The sequence below is a fragment of the Mustelus asterias genome, chromosome 21 (genome assembly GCF_964213995.1).
Source record: "Mustelus asterias chromosome 21, sMusAst1.hap1.1, whole genome shotgun sequence".
NCBI classification, from domain to species: domain Eukaryota; kingdom Metazoa; phylum Chordata; class Chondrichthyes; order Carcharhiniformes; family Triakidae; genus Mustelus; species Mustelus asterias.
The window spans coordinates 68,651,560-68,669,400 of NC_135821.1; the positions used below are offsets into that span (position 1 = coordinate 68,651,560).

The 17,841-nt window shown below is 46.9% G+C and overlaps 1 protein-coding gene across 2 annotated transcripts in view; it reads right to left on the minus strand.

The window, feature by feature from the left end:
* Positions 1-17,841, minus strand: part of ptafr (platelet-activating factor receptor) — a 24,180-nt gene continuing 6,339 nt past the window's right edge. Inside the window, exons 1-2 of one of the 2 annotated variants that reach the window (XM_078238141.1) lie at positions 15,385-15,758; positions 1-2,145 (exon numbers count right to left, since the gene is read on the minus strand). In XM_078238141.1, coding sequence (XP_078094267.1) covers positions 1,014-2,081 — 1,068 coding nt within the window. In that variant the 5' untranslated portion in view covers positions 2,082-2,145; positions 15,385-15,758 and the 3' untranslated portion in view covers positions 1-1,013. Of the gene's footprint in view, positions 2,146-15,384; positions 15,759-17,841 lie in introns of those variants that run through there. The other variant, XM_078238142.1, reaches the window with a different exon arrangement.

Below are 17,841 nucleotides of genomic sequence, written 5' to 3' on the forward strand. Positions count from 1 at the left end.
TTCCTGGTGACAGTACAGGCGAGCCACAAAAATATCGCCATAGACTGGAACATCCCGCCACTGGCGGGATTAAGTCACTTCCTCTGATCTACATTAACTACCTGTCCTCCCAATGCATTTGATAACCTATTCTCGCCTTCAAATTCCTCCATCCCCTCATAGCATCCCCGCAAGTCTCCTGCTTTATCCTCCATTTTTTTAAATTCAGTTGTGGGACCTGGGCGTCGCTGGCTGGTCAGCATTTATTACCCATCCCTAGTTGCCCTTGGAGGGCAGTTGAGAGTCAACCACATTGCTGTGGCGCTGGAGTCACATGTAGGCCAGACCAGGTAAGGACGGCAGATTTCCCTCCCTAAAGGACATTAATGAACCAGATGGGTTTTTCCGACAATGGTTTCACGGTCATCAGTAGGTTTTTAATTCCAGATATTTTTAATTGAATTCAAATTCCACCATCAGCCGTGGCTGGATTCGAACCTAGTGAGTTTCTGGATTAATAGCCTAGCGATAATACCACTGGGCCATCACCTCCCCGCATTCCATATTCCCTCTTCCATCCTTTTGTCGTTTGATTCTTGCCTTTAACGCATCCCATTTCCCCCTTCATTTCAGCAACAGCGGCAAGCGGTTCAGTCACCTTGTTCCTGCTGTTTAACTCTCCCTCCTTAAACCCTCCACTTCCCCTTTCAATCTTTGAAAGGGTCTTTCAAACACATCTCCTCCGCTAAGGGTTTCAGTCACTACTCCTGGTGTGCCCTTCGGTGGCTTGACATCTGCACTGTCACTCCCTGTTTAACACTAAAAAGGCGCTGTAAGCTATTGTTGTCAAAGGCATAAACCACCAACATTTCTTTTTTGTTCAACAATTGAAACTGAACAGTGATGGACACTCTTGCCATTAAACAATATGAAGCTTGTACTTAACAACAATAAGATTTTTTAAAAATTTAAATATAAGATAAATCTGCAAGTCAGAAAAGGTCAGCATGAATTTGGTCCAATGAGAAACTTCACTATCGATGGTTAATGGTGGTTTGTAAACCTATCTCTCCGTCCAAATTCATTTCTGAGGAGATGGTTCTAATGCTCCTCTGAGTGTTCTTCCATCGACTTAGACGCTGTGTCAAGAATCTCCTGAATTTTGTGGTGAGGAAGCAGTATATGATGGGGTCCAGTGTACAGTTCAAGCCCATCAAGCACAGAGTGATCTGGTGGGCATTATTCACCATGCGCCTGAACGCGCAGTCCTCCTTCCGCCACAGCTCCAGCACGGTGAGGGTCCAGGGGCCGTGCACCAGGTGGTGGGGCACGAAGCAGATGCAGAAAACGGTGACGACGGCACACACCATGCGGAACGCCTGCTTCTTCACCTTCTCGCTCCTGCTCGGCTGGCCCGGCTGCCTGGACAGCAGCTTCAGGATGCACAGGTTGCAGGCGATTATTATGAGGAAGGCAACGAAGAAAGCGCCGATCAGGATGAAGTGGATGATAACCACTGGCGTGGACGAGGAACTGTCGTATCCTTCAAAGCACTGAGTGACGTTACCCACTCTGTTTGTCCCCTTCTGGAATAGGAAAGGGGCTGCACTCCCAAAGATTATTAGCCAGATGACCAGGGATATAATGAAGCCCCGCTTCCTGCCATCACTCTGGACTGTTTCGATGGGATACGCTACGGCGCAGAACCTGTTGTAACTGATCACCGCCAGAAAGGCAACGGAGCAGTAGGTATTGATAAAAAATAGGCAGCCAGCCACCCTGCAGGGAATCTCGGAAAAGATCCAGTCCCCCTTGGCGCTGTAGTAAGCTATCCAAAAGGGCAGGGTGAGAATAAAAAGTAGATCCGCCACACTCAGGTTCACCATGAAGATTTTAATCTCGGTCATGCTCTTGGCTGGGGTCATCAGTTTAAAAACCCACAGCACGTAGCAGTTTGCCAATAGTCCGAGTACAAAGATGAGGCTGTAGACAACTGGGAAAAGTATGTATCTGAATTCAGCATCAACCTGGCAGCTGTTGTTGCTCTTGTGGCGCAGGCCAATGACAGTGGCATAGGAGATGTTATTGTCTAGTAAATTCATCCCTCAGCTTTAGACAACACAAATCTTGCAGAAAGTATGAAGCGTTTACGAATAGCACTGGAATCTGAAAAGAAAAATTCAAAGGTTGGCCATTTTTAAGTATGATACAAAATGCATTGGCCAGCCAGCAAAGACATTTTCAGGATGGAACCACAGTATTGTGTTTAATTTTTGTTTTAAATCTTGGGCACATACATCATAGAATCACTAAGTGTAGAAGGAGGCCATTCGGCCCATCGAGTCTGCACTCACTCTTCGAAAGAGTATCTTACACAGGACCAAACACCTGCCTTATGCCCGTAACCCCACAAACTTACCATAGCTAATCCTCCTAACCTACGCAGACGACATGTTAGCACAGTGGTTAGCACTGCTGCCTCACAGTGCCAGAGATCTGGGTTCAGTTCCGGCCTCAGGTCACTGTCAATATGGAGTTTGCACGTTCTCCCCATGTCTGCGTGTGTTTCCTCCGGGTGCTCTGGTTTCCTCCCACAGTCCAAAGATGTGTGGGTTAGGTTGATTGGCCATGCTAAATTGACCCTAGTGTCAGGGGATTAACGGGATAAATATGTGGGCCTCCTTTTGCACTGTGGTGATTTTATTCTATGATTCTACACATCTTGGGACACTAAGGGTCAATTTAGCATGGCTAATCCACCGAACCTGCACATCTTTGGAGTGTGGGAGGAAACCGGAGCACCCGGAGGAAACACACGCAGACACTGGGAGAACGTGCAGACTCCACACAGACAGTGACCCAAGGCCAGAATTGAACCCGGCTCCCTGTAGTAAACTATGTGAGGCAGCAGTGCTAGCCACTGTGCCACCATGCCGCCATGTTTTGACTTTGTTGACAGCATTTGCAATGAAAAGATTTGATAAGGTGGAGTGGGGTTTTTAAGTTAAATGATATGTTTAAAGCAAATCGTATTCCCATAATTTCCTTTTGGTTAAAAAAGGATTCCATGAAAAATGGTTAAAATGCAGATTTTCCATAAAGAACAAAAACAATAAGTGGTTTGTCTGCCTATCTCAATAATTAGTCAACAGTTCACACTCATTATCCTGCTCCTCGGTGCTCAGCCAGAACTGAGCGGTTTCAATTAAAGTTGTGAACACAAATGTGAAAGCAGAAAACCGAGACACACACAGTCTGTCCCATGCCCTATATCTCCGTAACCTCCTCCGGCCCTTCAACTTCCAACCCCAAACTTCCCTTTCTTCTCAGACCTTCATTGCCCCTTCCCCACCCTTCTCCCTTCACCCCACCATCCCCCAGCTGCACCTTGAACCCCTTCTGCCCCGTCCTCCCTCCCTAAACTTCTCTGGGGAGTCCTTGTTCAAGATTCTCTTAAGGTTAATGTGAGGTTCAGTCAGCAGTTAAGGAGGCAAATGCAATGTTAGCATTCATGTCAAGAATACAAGAGCAGGGATGTACGTCTGAGGCTGTATAAGGCCCTGGTCAGACCCCTTTTGGAGTATTGTGAGCAGTTCTGGGCCCCGTATCTAAGGAAGGATGTGCTGGCCTTGGAAAGGGTCCAGAGGAGGTTCACAAGAATGATCCCTGGAATGAAGAGTTTGTCGTATGAGGAACAATTGAGGACTCTGGGTCTGTACTCATTGGAGTTTAGAAGTATGAGGGGGGATCTTATTGAAACTTACAGGACACTGCGAGGCCTGGATAGAGTGGACGTGGAGAGGATGTTTCCACTAGTAGGAAAAACTAGAACCAGAGGGCACAACCTCAGGCTAAAGGGATGATCCTTTAAAACAGAGATGAGGAGGAATTTCTTCAGCCAGAGAGTGGTGAATGTGTGGAACTCTTTGCCGCAGAAGGTTATGGAGGCCAGGTCATTGCATGTCTTTAAGACAGAGATAGATAGGTTCTTGATTAATAAGGGGATCAGGGGTTTTGGGGAAAAGGCAGGAGAATGGGGATGAGAAAAATATCAGCCATGATTGAATGGCAGAGCAGACTCGATGGGCCGAGTGGCCTAATTCTGCTCCTATGTTTTATGGTCTTATGGCACTCCTCCTTTGGAACCCTCTTTCAAACCTACCTCTTTGACAAATTTTTTGGCCACTCCTACGGTCCGCATTTTTGGCTTAGGACTCAATCTTTCCTTACACAGAAATCACCTAGGGACTTACGTTTCTGTGTTAAAGATGCAACATAAGTGCAAATTGTTGCTACTGCATGTAGCCAAGCCTTATCTTGATTGAATTACATGTCAGCCAGATGTTAACTCATGTTCTGTACATTCATTGTTGCCTGGAAAATAAAGCAGCTCAGGGTCATGAAGCCACCATTAGAGTCATTGCTCTCATAACTTTACCCCACACTGAGGGTCACACAACACTATTCCTTTAAAGGAGCTACACCCCAACATACACAACAGATATCTATGACTCAAACTACATAACTAAAATAGATTATCTCATCACCATCTGATGCTGTTCGTGTGGGTAGCTTGCTACAAGCAAATTGGCTGCCATTTGGCCTTTATCACAGAAGAATGGAGTACATAAGAAGGGAAATCTTGCTCAGCTGTACAGGGTGTCAGTGAGACTACACCCAGAGTAAGAAGGGATTTATTTGCTTAGAAGGCAGGTCGGAAAATGTTGGGTTCAGTTGATTCCTGGGATGAATGGGTTGTCTTGTCTTGGGCGGCATGGTGGCACAGTGGTTAACACTGCTGCCTCACAGCGCCAGCAACCCAGGTTCGATTCCCTGTCACTATCTGTGCGGAGTCTGCACATTCTTCCCGTGTCAGCGTGGGTTTCATCCGGGTGCTCCAGTTTTCTCCCACAGTCCGAAAGACGTGCTGGTTAGGTGCATTGGCTACGCTAAATTCTCCCTCAGTGTACCCGAACAGGCGCCAGAGTGTGGCGACTGGGGGATTTTCACAGTAACTTCATTGCAGCACGGTAGCACAGTGGTTAGCACTGCTGCTTCACAGCTCCAGGGACCTGGGTTCGATTCCCGGCTTGGGTCACTGTCTGTGTGGAGTTTGCACATTCTCCTCGTGTCTGCGTGGGTTTCCTCCGGGTGCTCCGGTTTCCTCCCACAGTCCAAAGATGTGCGGGTTAGGTTGATTGGCCATGCTAAAATTGCCCTTAGTGTCCTGAGATGCATAGGTTAGAGGGATTAGTGGGTAAATATATAGGGATATGGGGGTAGGGCCTGGGTGGGATTGTGGTCGGTGCAGACTCGATGGGCCGAATGGCCCCTTTCTGTGCTGTAGGGTTTCTATGATTCTATGAATGTAAACCGACATGTGATACTAATAAACTAAAAAAAAAGGTTGAGCGTTCTGGACGTATATCTCATTCAAGTGAAGAATGACTAATGTTCTCATTGAAACATACAAGATTCTGATGGGGTTGACAGGATAGATGTTGAGAGGCTGTTTCCCCTTTCCTGGGGACTGGAAAATCAGTTTCAGATAAGGTGTCTCTCATTTCAGACAGAGATAAAGATGAACTTCTTCTCTCAGAGGGTTGTTAGCCTTTAGGCTTCCGTATCCCAGAGAGCAGTGAAGGTGGGTCACTTGAAGCTAAGTTAGACAGATTATTGATTTACGAGTCAGCCAGAGGTAATGGGGGTGGACAGACAGGGAGTGGAGGCAAGGCCAAAACCGACCATGGTCCTATTGAATCAGAGGACAAATTGCCCACTCCTGCTCCTATTTCTTATGCTGTTAGGTTCTTATGTTTCCCATGTAACAACAGTGACCACACTTCAAAAACAATTCATTTTCCGCAAAGTGCTTAGGGACATTTTGGTTGGGATTTTCCAGTCCCGCCATAATGAACCAGCAGGTGGTGGGGGGAGGGGGGTGGGATGTTTGGCGGCGAGCGGGTGTGGGGGTGGTGGGGGGGGGATGTTTGGCAGCCGGGGGGGTGGGATGTTTGGCGGCCGGGGGTGGGGGTGGGGGGTTGCGATGTTGTGGCTGACCAGCCAAAAGTTGGGACCAGACGATCCTGATCATCAGTGGGACCAGACAACCCTGGCGGCGGGCGAGTGCGGAAAATCGCACCCTCTGAGTTTGTGAAAGGCATCATCATAAACACATGTTTGTTCTTGCCTTCCTATACACCAGTTCTGGTATATCAGGCACGCAGTTATAGAATCCTACTGTGCAGAAGGAGACCATTCAGCCCATCGAGTCTGCACCGACCACAATCCCACCCTACCCCATGCATTTACCCGAGCTAGTCCCCCTGACACTAAGAGGCAATTTAGCATGGCCAATCCACCTAACACGCACATCTTTGGCACAAGGTGTAGTTTATCCTTGATCCATACTGATCGTCATTGACATGGCAGAATACCCTGTCAGTCACACGTCCGATACAGTCTACTGAACCCGGTCCAGTCAGAGAGGGAATGTTGAGGAGCCAGCTAATGATAGACATTTATTCATTATAGCATGAGATCCTGTGAAAATAGCCCTCAGTGTTTGCTAGTGAACAGAGTGATCAAACCAAGGCTATTCGACTAATGAAACCACATTCAATCCAGCATTTTCTGATTGCAGACATTTTATTTTTGACTTGAAAGTACCTATTTGCTCACAGCTGATTTCACCCAATTATTTGACTTGAATTCAGCAGAGAGTATAAAACCTAAATGTTAGAAGCTTAAGCTGCTGTAGCATCATTAACATCTTAAAGCTTTTGGTAAATTAAAAGGAAGCTTCATTACAAGAAGTGAATTGGAAAGCGTGGGTACTTTAGTTTGCTGTTTTTTTATTCATTCGTGGGACATGGGCATCACTGGCTGGCCAGCATTTATTGTCCATTCCTAGTTGCCCTTGCTTAGAGGGCAGTTAAGAGTCAACCACATTGCCGTGGTTCTGGAATCACATGTAGGATTTCCTTCCCTAAAAGACATTAGTGAACCAGATGGGTTTTTCCAACAATAGTTCCATGGTCATTAATAGAGTCTTAATTCTAGGTATTTTTTTTATTGAATTCAAATTCCACCATCTGCCATGGCGGGATTCGAACCCATGTCCCCAGAACATTAGCTGAGTTTTTGGACTAATAGTCTAGCAATAATACTACTAGGCCATCACCTCACCTGGAAACGATTCACATTGCACAAACCAAAAATTCTGAACTGCAGCATTCTTAGAGCTCCCAAAATTCTCTTGCCAAGCGACTGAATTAACCCCCCTCCCTGGCTACTGAATAAGGTTGGACCAGGTTGCTTGTCACCTCAGCCTCCTATTTGATCTTGAACCCCATTGATGGGATTTTCCGGCCACACTCACCCTGAAACCAGAAAATCCCACCCGAGGTCAATGGACCTTTCCATGGCCTGCCCCTCGACTGCTACGATTCCCGTGGAGGACAGGACAGGAAAATCTACCCCCATATCTTCTCCAACATCGACTGCCTACTTCCATCTTTTTGATATCGTCCATCACCACTTTGTATACTTAACTCCCTCGGATATATGAATGGTTGACAGGCCAGTTTAAATGTGCACAGGGAATTTATTCACACTGTTCCATACTTCCAGCTTTCACATCCAACTCTTTCTGCAGTTTGTTTACTTTCCTCTGAGTCCATCCCCAGACATAACCAATCAAGCCCAGTCAGCATCAATAGCATGGGCTATAGTGGTTATGGTTATGTAGTGGTTAATAGTGGTTAGCACTGCTGCCTCACAGCGCCATAGACCCGGGTTCGATTCCCGGCTCGAGTCACTGTCTGTGCAGAGTTTGCGCATTCTCCCCCCGTGTCTGTGTGGGTTTCCTCCGGGTGCTCTGGTTTCCTCCCACAGTCTGGAGAGATGTACTGGTTAGGGTGCATTGGCCATGCTAAATTCTCCCTCAGTGTACCCGAACAGGCACCGGAGTGTGGCAACTAGGGGATTTTCACAGTAACTTCATCGCAGTGTTAATGTAAGCCTACTTGTGACTAATAAATAAACTTTAAGCAAACTGACTCATACAATCAAACACAGATCAATTGAACACGACATCCGCCCTTACCTCAATTCATCAGTAACCAAAACTCACATCCATACTTCTGTTATCTCCAGATTCCAAATGCTTTCCTTGCCACTCTCCTATCTTTCACCCTCCTGCTCCTAACTCACCCCATGCCCCACTCACCCATCACCTCGGCGCTCACTGACCTCTACTGGCTCCCGGTTAAGCAACGCTTCAATTTAAAAATCCTCAGCCTTGTTTTCAGATCCCTACGTGTCCTTGCCCCTGTTTGTCTCTATAACATCCTTCAGCCCAACAACGTCAAGAACTCTGCACTCCTCCAACACTGGCTTCTTCTGCATCTTTGAATCCCCTCACCCACCATTGGTGGCTGCCTCGATCTGAAAGCTCCTCCCTAAACCTTTCCACCTCTCTCTCTCCTCCTACCTCTTTGACCAAGCTCTTGGTCATCTGTTCTATTACCTCCTTCAGAGGCTCAGTGTCAAATTCTGTCTGAATACGCACCTGTGAAATGTTTCAGGATGTTTAATAAGTTAAAAGTGTTGGCTGTTTTTGTAGAGAAGTCATGGAATCCCAACAGTTTGGCCCATCGAGCCTGCCGACAACAATCCCACCCAGGCTCTATCCCTCATATTTACCCTGCTGGTCCCTCTGACACTAAGGGCAGCACTGTGGCACAGTGGTTAGCCCCTACTGCCTCACAGCGCCAGGGTCCCAGGTTCAATCCCAGCCTTGGGTAACTGTCTGTGTGGAGTTTGCACTTTCTCTCCGTGTCTGCGTAGGTTTCCTCCCACACTCCAAAGATGTGCGGGTTAGGTTGATTGACCATGCTAAATTGATCCTTGCTGTCAGGGGGATTAGCAGGGTAAATGCGTAGGGTTATGGGAATAGGGTGGGATTGTGGTCAGTACAGACTTGATGGGCCGAATGGCCTCCTTCTGTATTGAAGGGATTCTATGCAAATTTAGCATGGCCAATCAACCTAACCTGCACATCTTTGGAGTGCGGGAGGAAACTAGAGCGCTCGGAGGAAACCCTCGCAGACACGGAGAGAACGTGCAAACTCCACACATGCAGTCACTGAGGCCGGAATTGAACCCGGGTCCCTGGTGCTGTGAGGCAGCAGTGCTAGCCACTGTGCCGTCCATTCAAGTAACATGCAAAATGTGAAAGCAACATTTCCCTCTGATCCCCTTCTCTTTTATTGCGGAGAACACTGAATTCACTTGCACTGACACCAGCTGAGTGCAAGATAGAAGGCGAGGGAAGCACAAATGCCCAATGGATGTCTACCAAGGTCACACCATCTCCATAGATGCCAGTGTCCATTGAATCTAATTCATTCCCATCAGTGCATTGGCACAGCAAAAACTAAGGACTTGGAAAACATCTCTTTTTTAATTCATTCTTGAGTCATGGATATCACTGGCTGGGCCAGCATTTATTGCCCATCCCTAATTGCCCTTGAGGTGGTAGTTTAGAGTCAACCACTGTTGTGAATCTGGAGTCACATGTAGGCCAGACAGGGTAAGGAAGGCAGATTTCCTTCCCTAAAGGACATGAGTGAACAAGTCGGGTTTTTCCGACAATCGACAATGGGTTCATGGTCATCAGTAAATTCTTAATTCCAGATTTTTATTGAACTCAAATTTCACCATCTGCCGTGGCGGGATTTGAAACCTGGGTCCCCGGGGCATTTCCCCAGGCTACTGGTCCAGTCACAATGCCACAATACCATCGCCTCCCCTGAAGATCTGGGACGTGACAACCAGAGAGAGCAAGAAGAAATTCATCTTCACCTCAATCTTAAATGGACCATCCTCATCTGAAACTAATTCTAAGTTCCCACATTGGAGGAAACATCCTCTTAGTATCTACCCTGTCAAACCCCCAACAGAATTTTGTATGTTTCAGTTGGGCGGCACGGTGGCACAGTGGTTAGCACTTCTGCCTCACAGCACCAGGGACCCGTGTTCAATTCCTGGCTTGGATCACTGTCTGTATGGAATTTGCACATTCTCCCCTTGTCTGCGTGAGTTTCCTCCGGGTGCTCCAGTTTCCTCCCACAGTCCAAATGACATGCTGGTTAGGTGCATTGGCCATGCTATATTGTCCCTCAGTATACCCAAACAGGTGCCAGAATGTGGCGACTAGGGGATTTTCACAGTTGCTTCATTGCAGTGTTAATGTAAGCCGACTTGTGAAACTAATAAATAATAAATAAGATCACTTTGCATTCTCCTCAACTCCAATACCATAGGCCCAGCTTTCTCAACCTTCCCATGTAATATAATCCCTTCATCCCAGGAATCAACCTAATGAACCTTCCCTGAACTGCATCCAATGCAAATATATCCCAGGTATTGAACCATTACCCCTCCTGGACAAGTTACACCAGTAAATGATACTGTTGCACTATAAAGTAAGCTCTTCAACAGTTTTTTGTAATCCATAAAAACTCAAATGAAAATTAATGATTCAAAAAGTGCAAATGGCAAGTTGAGTAACGTAAAAAGAAACTCTAATTGTCGCAAACATATCAGTTCATTTTCAATCATCTATTTCTACCTTCTTCACCCTGTCAAGACACCCAAATCTCTCACTATATATTTTTATAAATTATAAATCTATGTCCCCTTGGCTAATTCCTAAAATGTTAAAAACTGAACAAAGAACAGTACAGCACAGAAACAGGCCCTTCGGCCCACCAAGTCTGTGCCAACACAGATGCCTCTCTAATCTAATATTTTCTTGCCTCTATGTGGTACATATCCCTCTATTCCCTGCGTATTCATTTATCTATCCAGACGCCTCTTGAACGTTGTTATAGAATCTGCTTCCACCACCTCCTCCAGAAGTGCGTTAACTGCCCATGTCTGTACCTGTCTGATTGTAACGATGTGTTAACTATCGATCACCATGATCTGTCTACTCAACTATAACGATGTGTTAAACGGCTAATGTCTGGACTACCCATTGTCTAAAAGGTATAAAAATGATCAACTGCTATTGTATGATTGAGAAGGTAGCTGCCAAGTACTGCGGAGTACCAGCGCTTTCTCCCGAAGCTTCATGTCCAAAATAAAACTGTGTTATTGAACCTCTAGTCTGACTCCGGTGGTAAATTTCCCACAACGAAGACCAGCATGTCATACACCTTCTTGACCATCTTGTCCACCTGAATTGCCAGGTTCAGAGAACTGTGGATCTGCATGCCTAGATCCCTCTGTACGCTAACATTTCTAAGGGTTCTACCATGTACTGTATACTTTCCTTCTGCAGTAGACCTTCCAAATCGCATCACTTTTAAAATGACTCAAGCTATGTCTGTCCGTGACCCTGGAACAAATGAAGATACCATGACAGTGTCACAGAAAAATGCACTAAAGCAGGCTGCAGAGACCAAAGAACACATATAAAAGCCAGCTGCACTTCATAAGCCAGGCTGGCCTACTGGCACTTATTGGTCTGCTAGGACAAAGGACCCCTCAACCTTCCTCTCAAGTGTTAACGGTTGGAACATTGACAATCTCAAAGACCCAGACAAAGGGACATACACACCCTTTGTCGAAGCTAGACTGGAGAGGTGGGTGTCCGGTGACACCGATCCAGCTTGTACTACATCATCATAGAATCCCTACAGTGCAAAAGGAGGCCATTCAGCACATTGAGTCTGCACTGACTCTCTGACAGGGTATCTTACCCAGGCTCTGTCCCCCACCCCATTCCGTAACCCCACAGAGATGGGGTGGAACCAGTGATCCAATTTCTATTAATAGCCCCACAGCACACTCGAGATAGGATGAACTCGGAGGGTTAGTTTATTTGCACACCCTCACAGCATGGAGGGGTGGGGGGTCGCCTCATATCTCCCTGTGCATTCATTGTGTAAAAAAGGATTAGAGAAAAGAAAGGTTTACAGGGCAAAGACCACTGAGAAAAGAATTGTTAGTTCAAGGGAGTCCAGAACCAAAGTCCAATTGCTTTGTGGAACTGCAAATCTCAGTCTGCCATCTTACCATCTGCACACAGCAGCACAGAAAAGGGGCTGTGCCCAGATTGAATACTTAAGAGCATAAGACCATAAGACATAGGAGCGGAAGTAAGGCCATTCGGCCCATCGAGTCCACTCCACCATTCAATCATGGTTGATTTCAACTCCATTTACCCGCTCTCTCCCCATAGCCCTTAATTCCTCGAGAAATCAAGAATTTATCAATTTCTGTCTTGAAGACGCTCAACGTCTCGGCCTCCACAGCCCTCTGTGGCAATGAATTCCACAGACCTACCACTCTCTGGCTGAAGAAATTTCTCCTCATCTCTGTTCTAAAGTGACTCCCTTTTATTCTAAGGCTGTGCCCCCGCGTCCTAGTCTCCCCTGCAAATGGAAACAACTTCCCTACGTCCATCCTATCTAAGCCGTTCATTATCTTGTAAGTTTCTATCAGATCTCCCCTCAACCTCCTAAACTCCAATGAATATAATCCCACGATCCTCAGACGTTCATCGTATGTCAGGCCTACCATTCCTGGGATCATCCGTGTGAATCTCCCCATTTACACTGGAACTTCCGTACCATCTCCTACAAATCTGATTCACCTCTGTGTGCTTATCATAGAAACCATATAGTGCGGAAGGAGGCCATTCAGCCCATCGAGTCTTCACTGACAACAATCCCACCCTGGGCCCTATCTCCACACACTTACCCCGCTTATCCCTCTAACCTACACATCCCGGGACACTAAGGGGCAATTTAGCATGGCCAATCAATCTAACCCGCACATCTTTGGACTGGGGATGAAACCAGAGCACCCGGAGGAAACCCACGCAGACACGGAGAGAACGTGCAAACTCCACACAGACAGTGACCGAAGCCGGAATTGAACCCGGGTCCCCGGTGCTGTGAGGCAGCAGTGCTGAACTGTGCCACCGTGCCACCCATATGAAGTCAACTCTATGGGAAAAGTGAACTATGCAGCAGCAAGTTTCAACCTGACAATTTCTCTGTGAAGGAATGCCCCATTGGACTTTGATTCTGGACTCTGCACTCATGTGAACTAATAATTCTTTTCTCAGTGCCCTTTGCCCTGTAAACCTTTCTTTTCTCTAACACTCTTTTACTGTATGAATGCACAGGGAGATATGCGCGACCCTGCACCTCCCCCCACCCCCGACCCCCCCACCCCATGCTGTGAGTGTGTACAAATAAACTAACCCTCTGAGTTCATCCTATCTCAAGCATGCTGTGGGGCTATTAATAGAAATTGGACACCAAAAGTGAGGGGTTGGGAAATACGCCATTGCTTATAAAAAAAAGGGGGGGGGGGAGAGGGGGGGGGGGAAGAGGGGTATCAAATTAAAAACACCTTTCTGTTCATGGGTCAGTTGTGAGAGGAGAAATTAACACTGTTTTAAACTAATCCCCCTCCTGTCCGTAACACCCCAATGACACTGACTCCCATCGGGGAGCAATGTGAGATAACGGGGATGATTCTCCCAGCCCAGCTAGAGCAGCACAGCGGGCCAGGAGACATCAGCGGAGGCCATTTCCCGTGCTTCCCGCTGGTTGCTCGGGCCTCCGCACGTTTCCCAGCCCGAAGATTCCCAGAGCAATCAGCTTTGCGCCGGAAATCGGCATGGAGCTGGTTACAAGATGGAAATCCAGATTTCAATGTCATTAGTGGGCCCGGGACTGAAATCTCCAGGCCTGCTCGAGTTCCCCCTGCCCCCCGCACCCCCCCCCCCGCCCCCACCCCAGGCTGGCAGTGCCTGCCTGGCCCCCTGGCAATACCCAAGGGGTACCTTGGTACTGCCCACTGTGCATTGGGCAGTGCCAAGGGAGTGGGGCCAGAGGGGGCGGGGGCGGGGGTGGGGCCTCTTGGGGGGGGCAATCGGTGGAGGTGGGGGAGGGGTCCCGCTGCCACTCTGCATTTGGGATCGCAGGCAGAGGGAGGGAGGACGGCGATCGGGGCTGGCCATCCGGGTGGGATGGGGGGGGGGGGGGGGGGAGGGGGGGAGGGAAACGAGACATCAGGGCTGGCCGGATGGGTGGTCGGGGAGATTAGGGCTTCGCCCAGGAGGTCAGCGATCGGAGGATGAGCTTTGCAAGGCCAGCAATGCGGAGGCCAGCAGTGCGGGGCCACTGTGCATGCGCCGATCTCCGCACTGACAGATCAGTGCATGCACAGTGGCCCACTCAGCGCTACGCTGCCGGCCTCTCAGCGGGCATAGACCCCATCCCCTGACATTCAGAGGTGAATCCCGCTAGGACTCTCTGCAGTGCTCATAGTGTGGGAGATTCATTCTGAAAATCCCGCTTTTAAAAAAAAGTGGCAGGAGTTACTCCCATTTTCACACGAATTGGGGACTTCGAATTTTTTGGGGGAGAATCTGGGCCAACACTACCCAGTGATAAAGGTTGCTCTTGGGTTTCCACACATTGGTCTAAGTTAGTCCACTGAAGCAGGCTTCCCACATGAGCTTACTCCTGGTTCCACCCAACATCCAAATATATCACAGAGTAAAACAACCTTAAAGAACAAAAGGAGAACATTCGGTCCATCATGCCTGTGCTAGTTCTTTAATGGAGCTCTGGAACTGGCTACAGTTCACCCACCGCCCCCCAACCCCCCCCCCCCCCCCCACAACCCCCTGACATTCTCCCCATAATCCTGCATATTTATCCCTTTTCCCCTTTGCCTGATTCACTTTTGGAAATTAACGATTTAAATCTGCCTTCTCTCAGCTTTTAAATGGCTCTCTGCTAATCAGGAATTTCAATTTGACTGGTATTTTTTTCCCTCCCTGAGCCCAGGAGCGTTAGGGTAATTGTAATGTCCCTACTGCAGAGATAAGCCGACAATTTCCTTTAAAACATTCACTGAAATGTCCCTGGAGATTCCGAGTTCCTGGCGCAGTGCTTCTACATTTCCCCAGAAACATTTCCAAATATTCAAACAAATGCACTTGGATGAGGCACTAAGTGAGTTTTCTATTGTGTTGGAGCGTTGACGTCTCCCTGAGTAATATGACCCCCCCCCCCCAGGGTGGTGGTTTCTGAAGTGTGCCAGAACAAGGCGTAGAGAAGAAATCCACCTCAATTAAAACGGTCAAATGTTCCTATTTTTTTTTAAAAAGGGCCAGTTAGCTCTCAATTCAAACTGGCATCATTTTTAACCCTTGCAAGAAGCGAAGGCTTTGTTTTCCCCCGATTGGCTGTTGTCTTTAATGCTAAAGAAAATAATGTTCACTCAATCAACATTAAATTCAGAGCGTCTTATCAGTGTCATAGCCAGATGTTGGTCCGACAGATGCAACAAACAATTGAAAACACTTACCCTTTTCCTGTAAGCTGCCCAACAATTACAATTACAAATCAGAACTTAAACGCCTTCAACAGTCCCTCAAGTATTTCGACCAAAGTATTGGAGAACTCCAGTGAGAATTACAAACTTCTGGTGCAGCATCGCAGTAACAGTGTGTGCTAGTCGTGTACGAGGGGCTATTTCCTGCTTAGCAGTTCACAAGTTTCTTAAGCAAGTGCATGATACAATCTCTGAAGAGGAAGTAACCGGGAAAGATACTAGAGCCTGCGTGACTATTAAATTTAAGATTGAAGTCATTGCCATGTACGGCCACTTTAAAAGTCTGTGTAGCTTCACTTCATTGTAACAGTAACGCCTGAGTTTTAAAGGAATCGGAAATAATACAATAAGCTTTATCCTTGGAAGTATCGAACAGAAGTTTGACACACTGTTCTTACCACTTTCCGAAATGCTCTTTCAGAAAACAAAGTAAGGGCAACTCCCTTATTGCTCAAGTGTAAAAAGTTCTCACAACACGTCGGAATTTATACTGATGAATAAGCTTTGCACTTGCATAGGAGTGACAAAGCAAAGCAGGACTGGACATGTTATACGTCTTATGAGATGCCTTAATCCATGAAAGCATGAAATGTAGATGATGCGTTATTGTTGTAGAGATAACTACAGATAAGGTAGTTATGCTGAGAATAAGATGATGTAGATTAGATGGAAATGTAATACAAATGAAAGTGATTGTGTGCGATTAGACATAATATGGGATAACGAATTAATGAGATAATTAGGAATAGGATCTATAATCATAGAATCATGTAATCCCTACAGTGAGAAGACGCCATTCGGCCCATCGAATCTGCACCAACTCTCTGACAGAGTATCTTACCCAGGACCTCTCCCCTGCCCTGTCCCCATAAACCCACACATTTCCCATGGCCAAACCCCCTAACTGCACATCTATTGGATTTGGGAGGAAATCTGAGCACCCGGAGGAAACCCATGCAGACACAGGGAGAATGTGCAGACTCCGCACAGGCAGTCACCAAGGCCAGAATCGAACCCGGGACCCCGGCACTGTGAGGCAGCAGTGCTAACCACTCTGCCACCAGCAACCATGGCCGGATCAATAAAGTGTGACAAGGCTCCCTCCACAATTCATGGTAGTGAGTCTGGATGAGGGAGGTGGAAATCAGCTGGCATTCCCTGGTAGGCGGCACGGTAGCACAGTAGTTAGCACTGCTGCCTCACAGCGCCAGGGACCCGGGTTCGATTCCCCGCTTGGGTCACTGTCTGTGCGGAGTCTGCACGTTCTCCCCGTGTCTGCATGGGTTTCATCCGAGTGCTCCAGTTTCCTCCCACATTCTGAAAGACGTGCTGGTTAGGTGCATCGACCCGAACAGGCACTGGACTGTGGCAACTAGGGGAATTTCACAGTAACTTCATTGCAGTGTTAATGTAAGTCTTACCTGTGACTAATAAATACATTTTTTAAAAATCCAGAGATCCCTCTGGAGACGAGGTGTAATTCCCAGACAGCTTAACTACCTCTACATACAATGCTTTTACCACAGTGACTAATTCTGTTGTGATTATGTTGCTATTGAACTATATTAATACATGATAATTATTATCCAAAGGGCCTTCCAGTCCATCTTAATTCATCTGTCTGTCCAGGGAGTTCCCAACGCCAGCATCTCTTGGAAATACCCCAGGTGTCTTCACTAATCTTTCTTCCTCATTCCGTACCACATAAACAGTTTATCTTATTGCTGTCTGTGGGATCTTATTTTGTGCAAATAATTATTATTATTTTGTGCTGCCGAATTTCCTACATGACAGCAGCAACTGCACTTCTAAAGTATTTAATATTCTGTGAAACGCTTTGGTATGTCCCGAGATTGCGAAAGGTGCTACATTAATGCCAGTCTTTCTTTCAGAGTCAAGAGAATATCTAAATATTGAGTCAATGCCTTCAGGCAATGGTGAAGAAGGAATGAGGGATTAGAAAAGAGAAGATGATGGGAGCGTTGTTGAATTTGCAACACCTCCGCAGTGAAACTTACATAAAACTCTTCAATGTCCACCCCCAGTTAATAGTCAGCTGCTGGAGATTAATGCACCTATAGCTGGTGGTACTTTTTGTGATAATCGCTCACACTCACTTACAGTTGCCATAGGGAGGGAACCATCTGTAAACTGAACTGCAGCAAGGTCATCTTACCTTTTCATTATAAATCCTCATAGATAGCTTTAAGCTTCTTTCCAAATCCCCGGCAGCTTTTGTTGAATTTTGGCCACAGATGCAAAGGCATTTTTCTGACATATTGGTTTGTAAATTATGGTGCACTATCGCATTTTGTTTCGTATCAGTTGTCAGGCAGATGGATATCAGGTGGGGTTGGTTAAAATTGCTGAATAGGTCATGTCACGGTGTACAGAATCTGCTCACCGTTTTAACTATCTGTTTCCATTCTG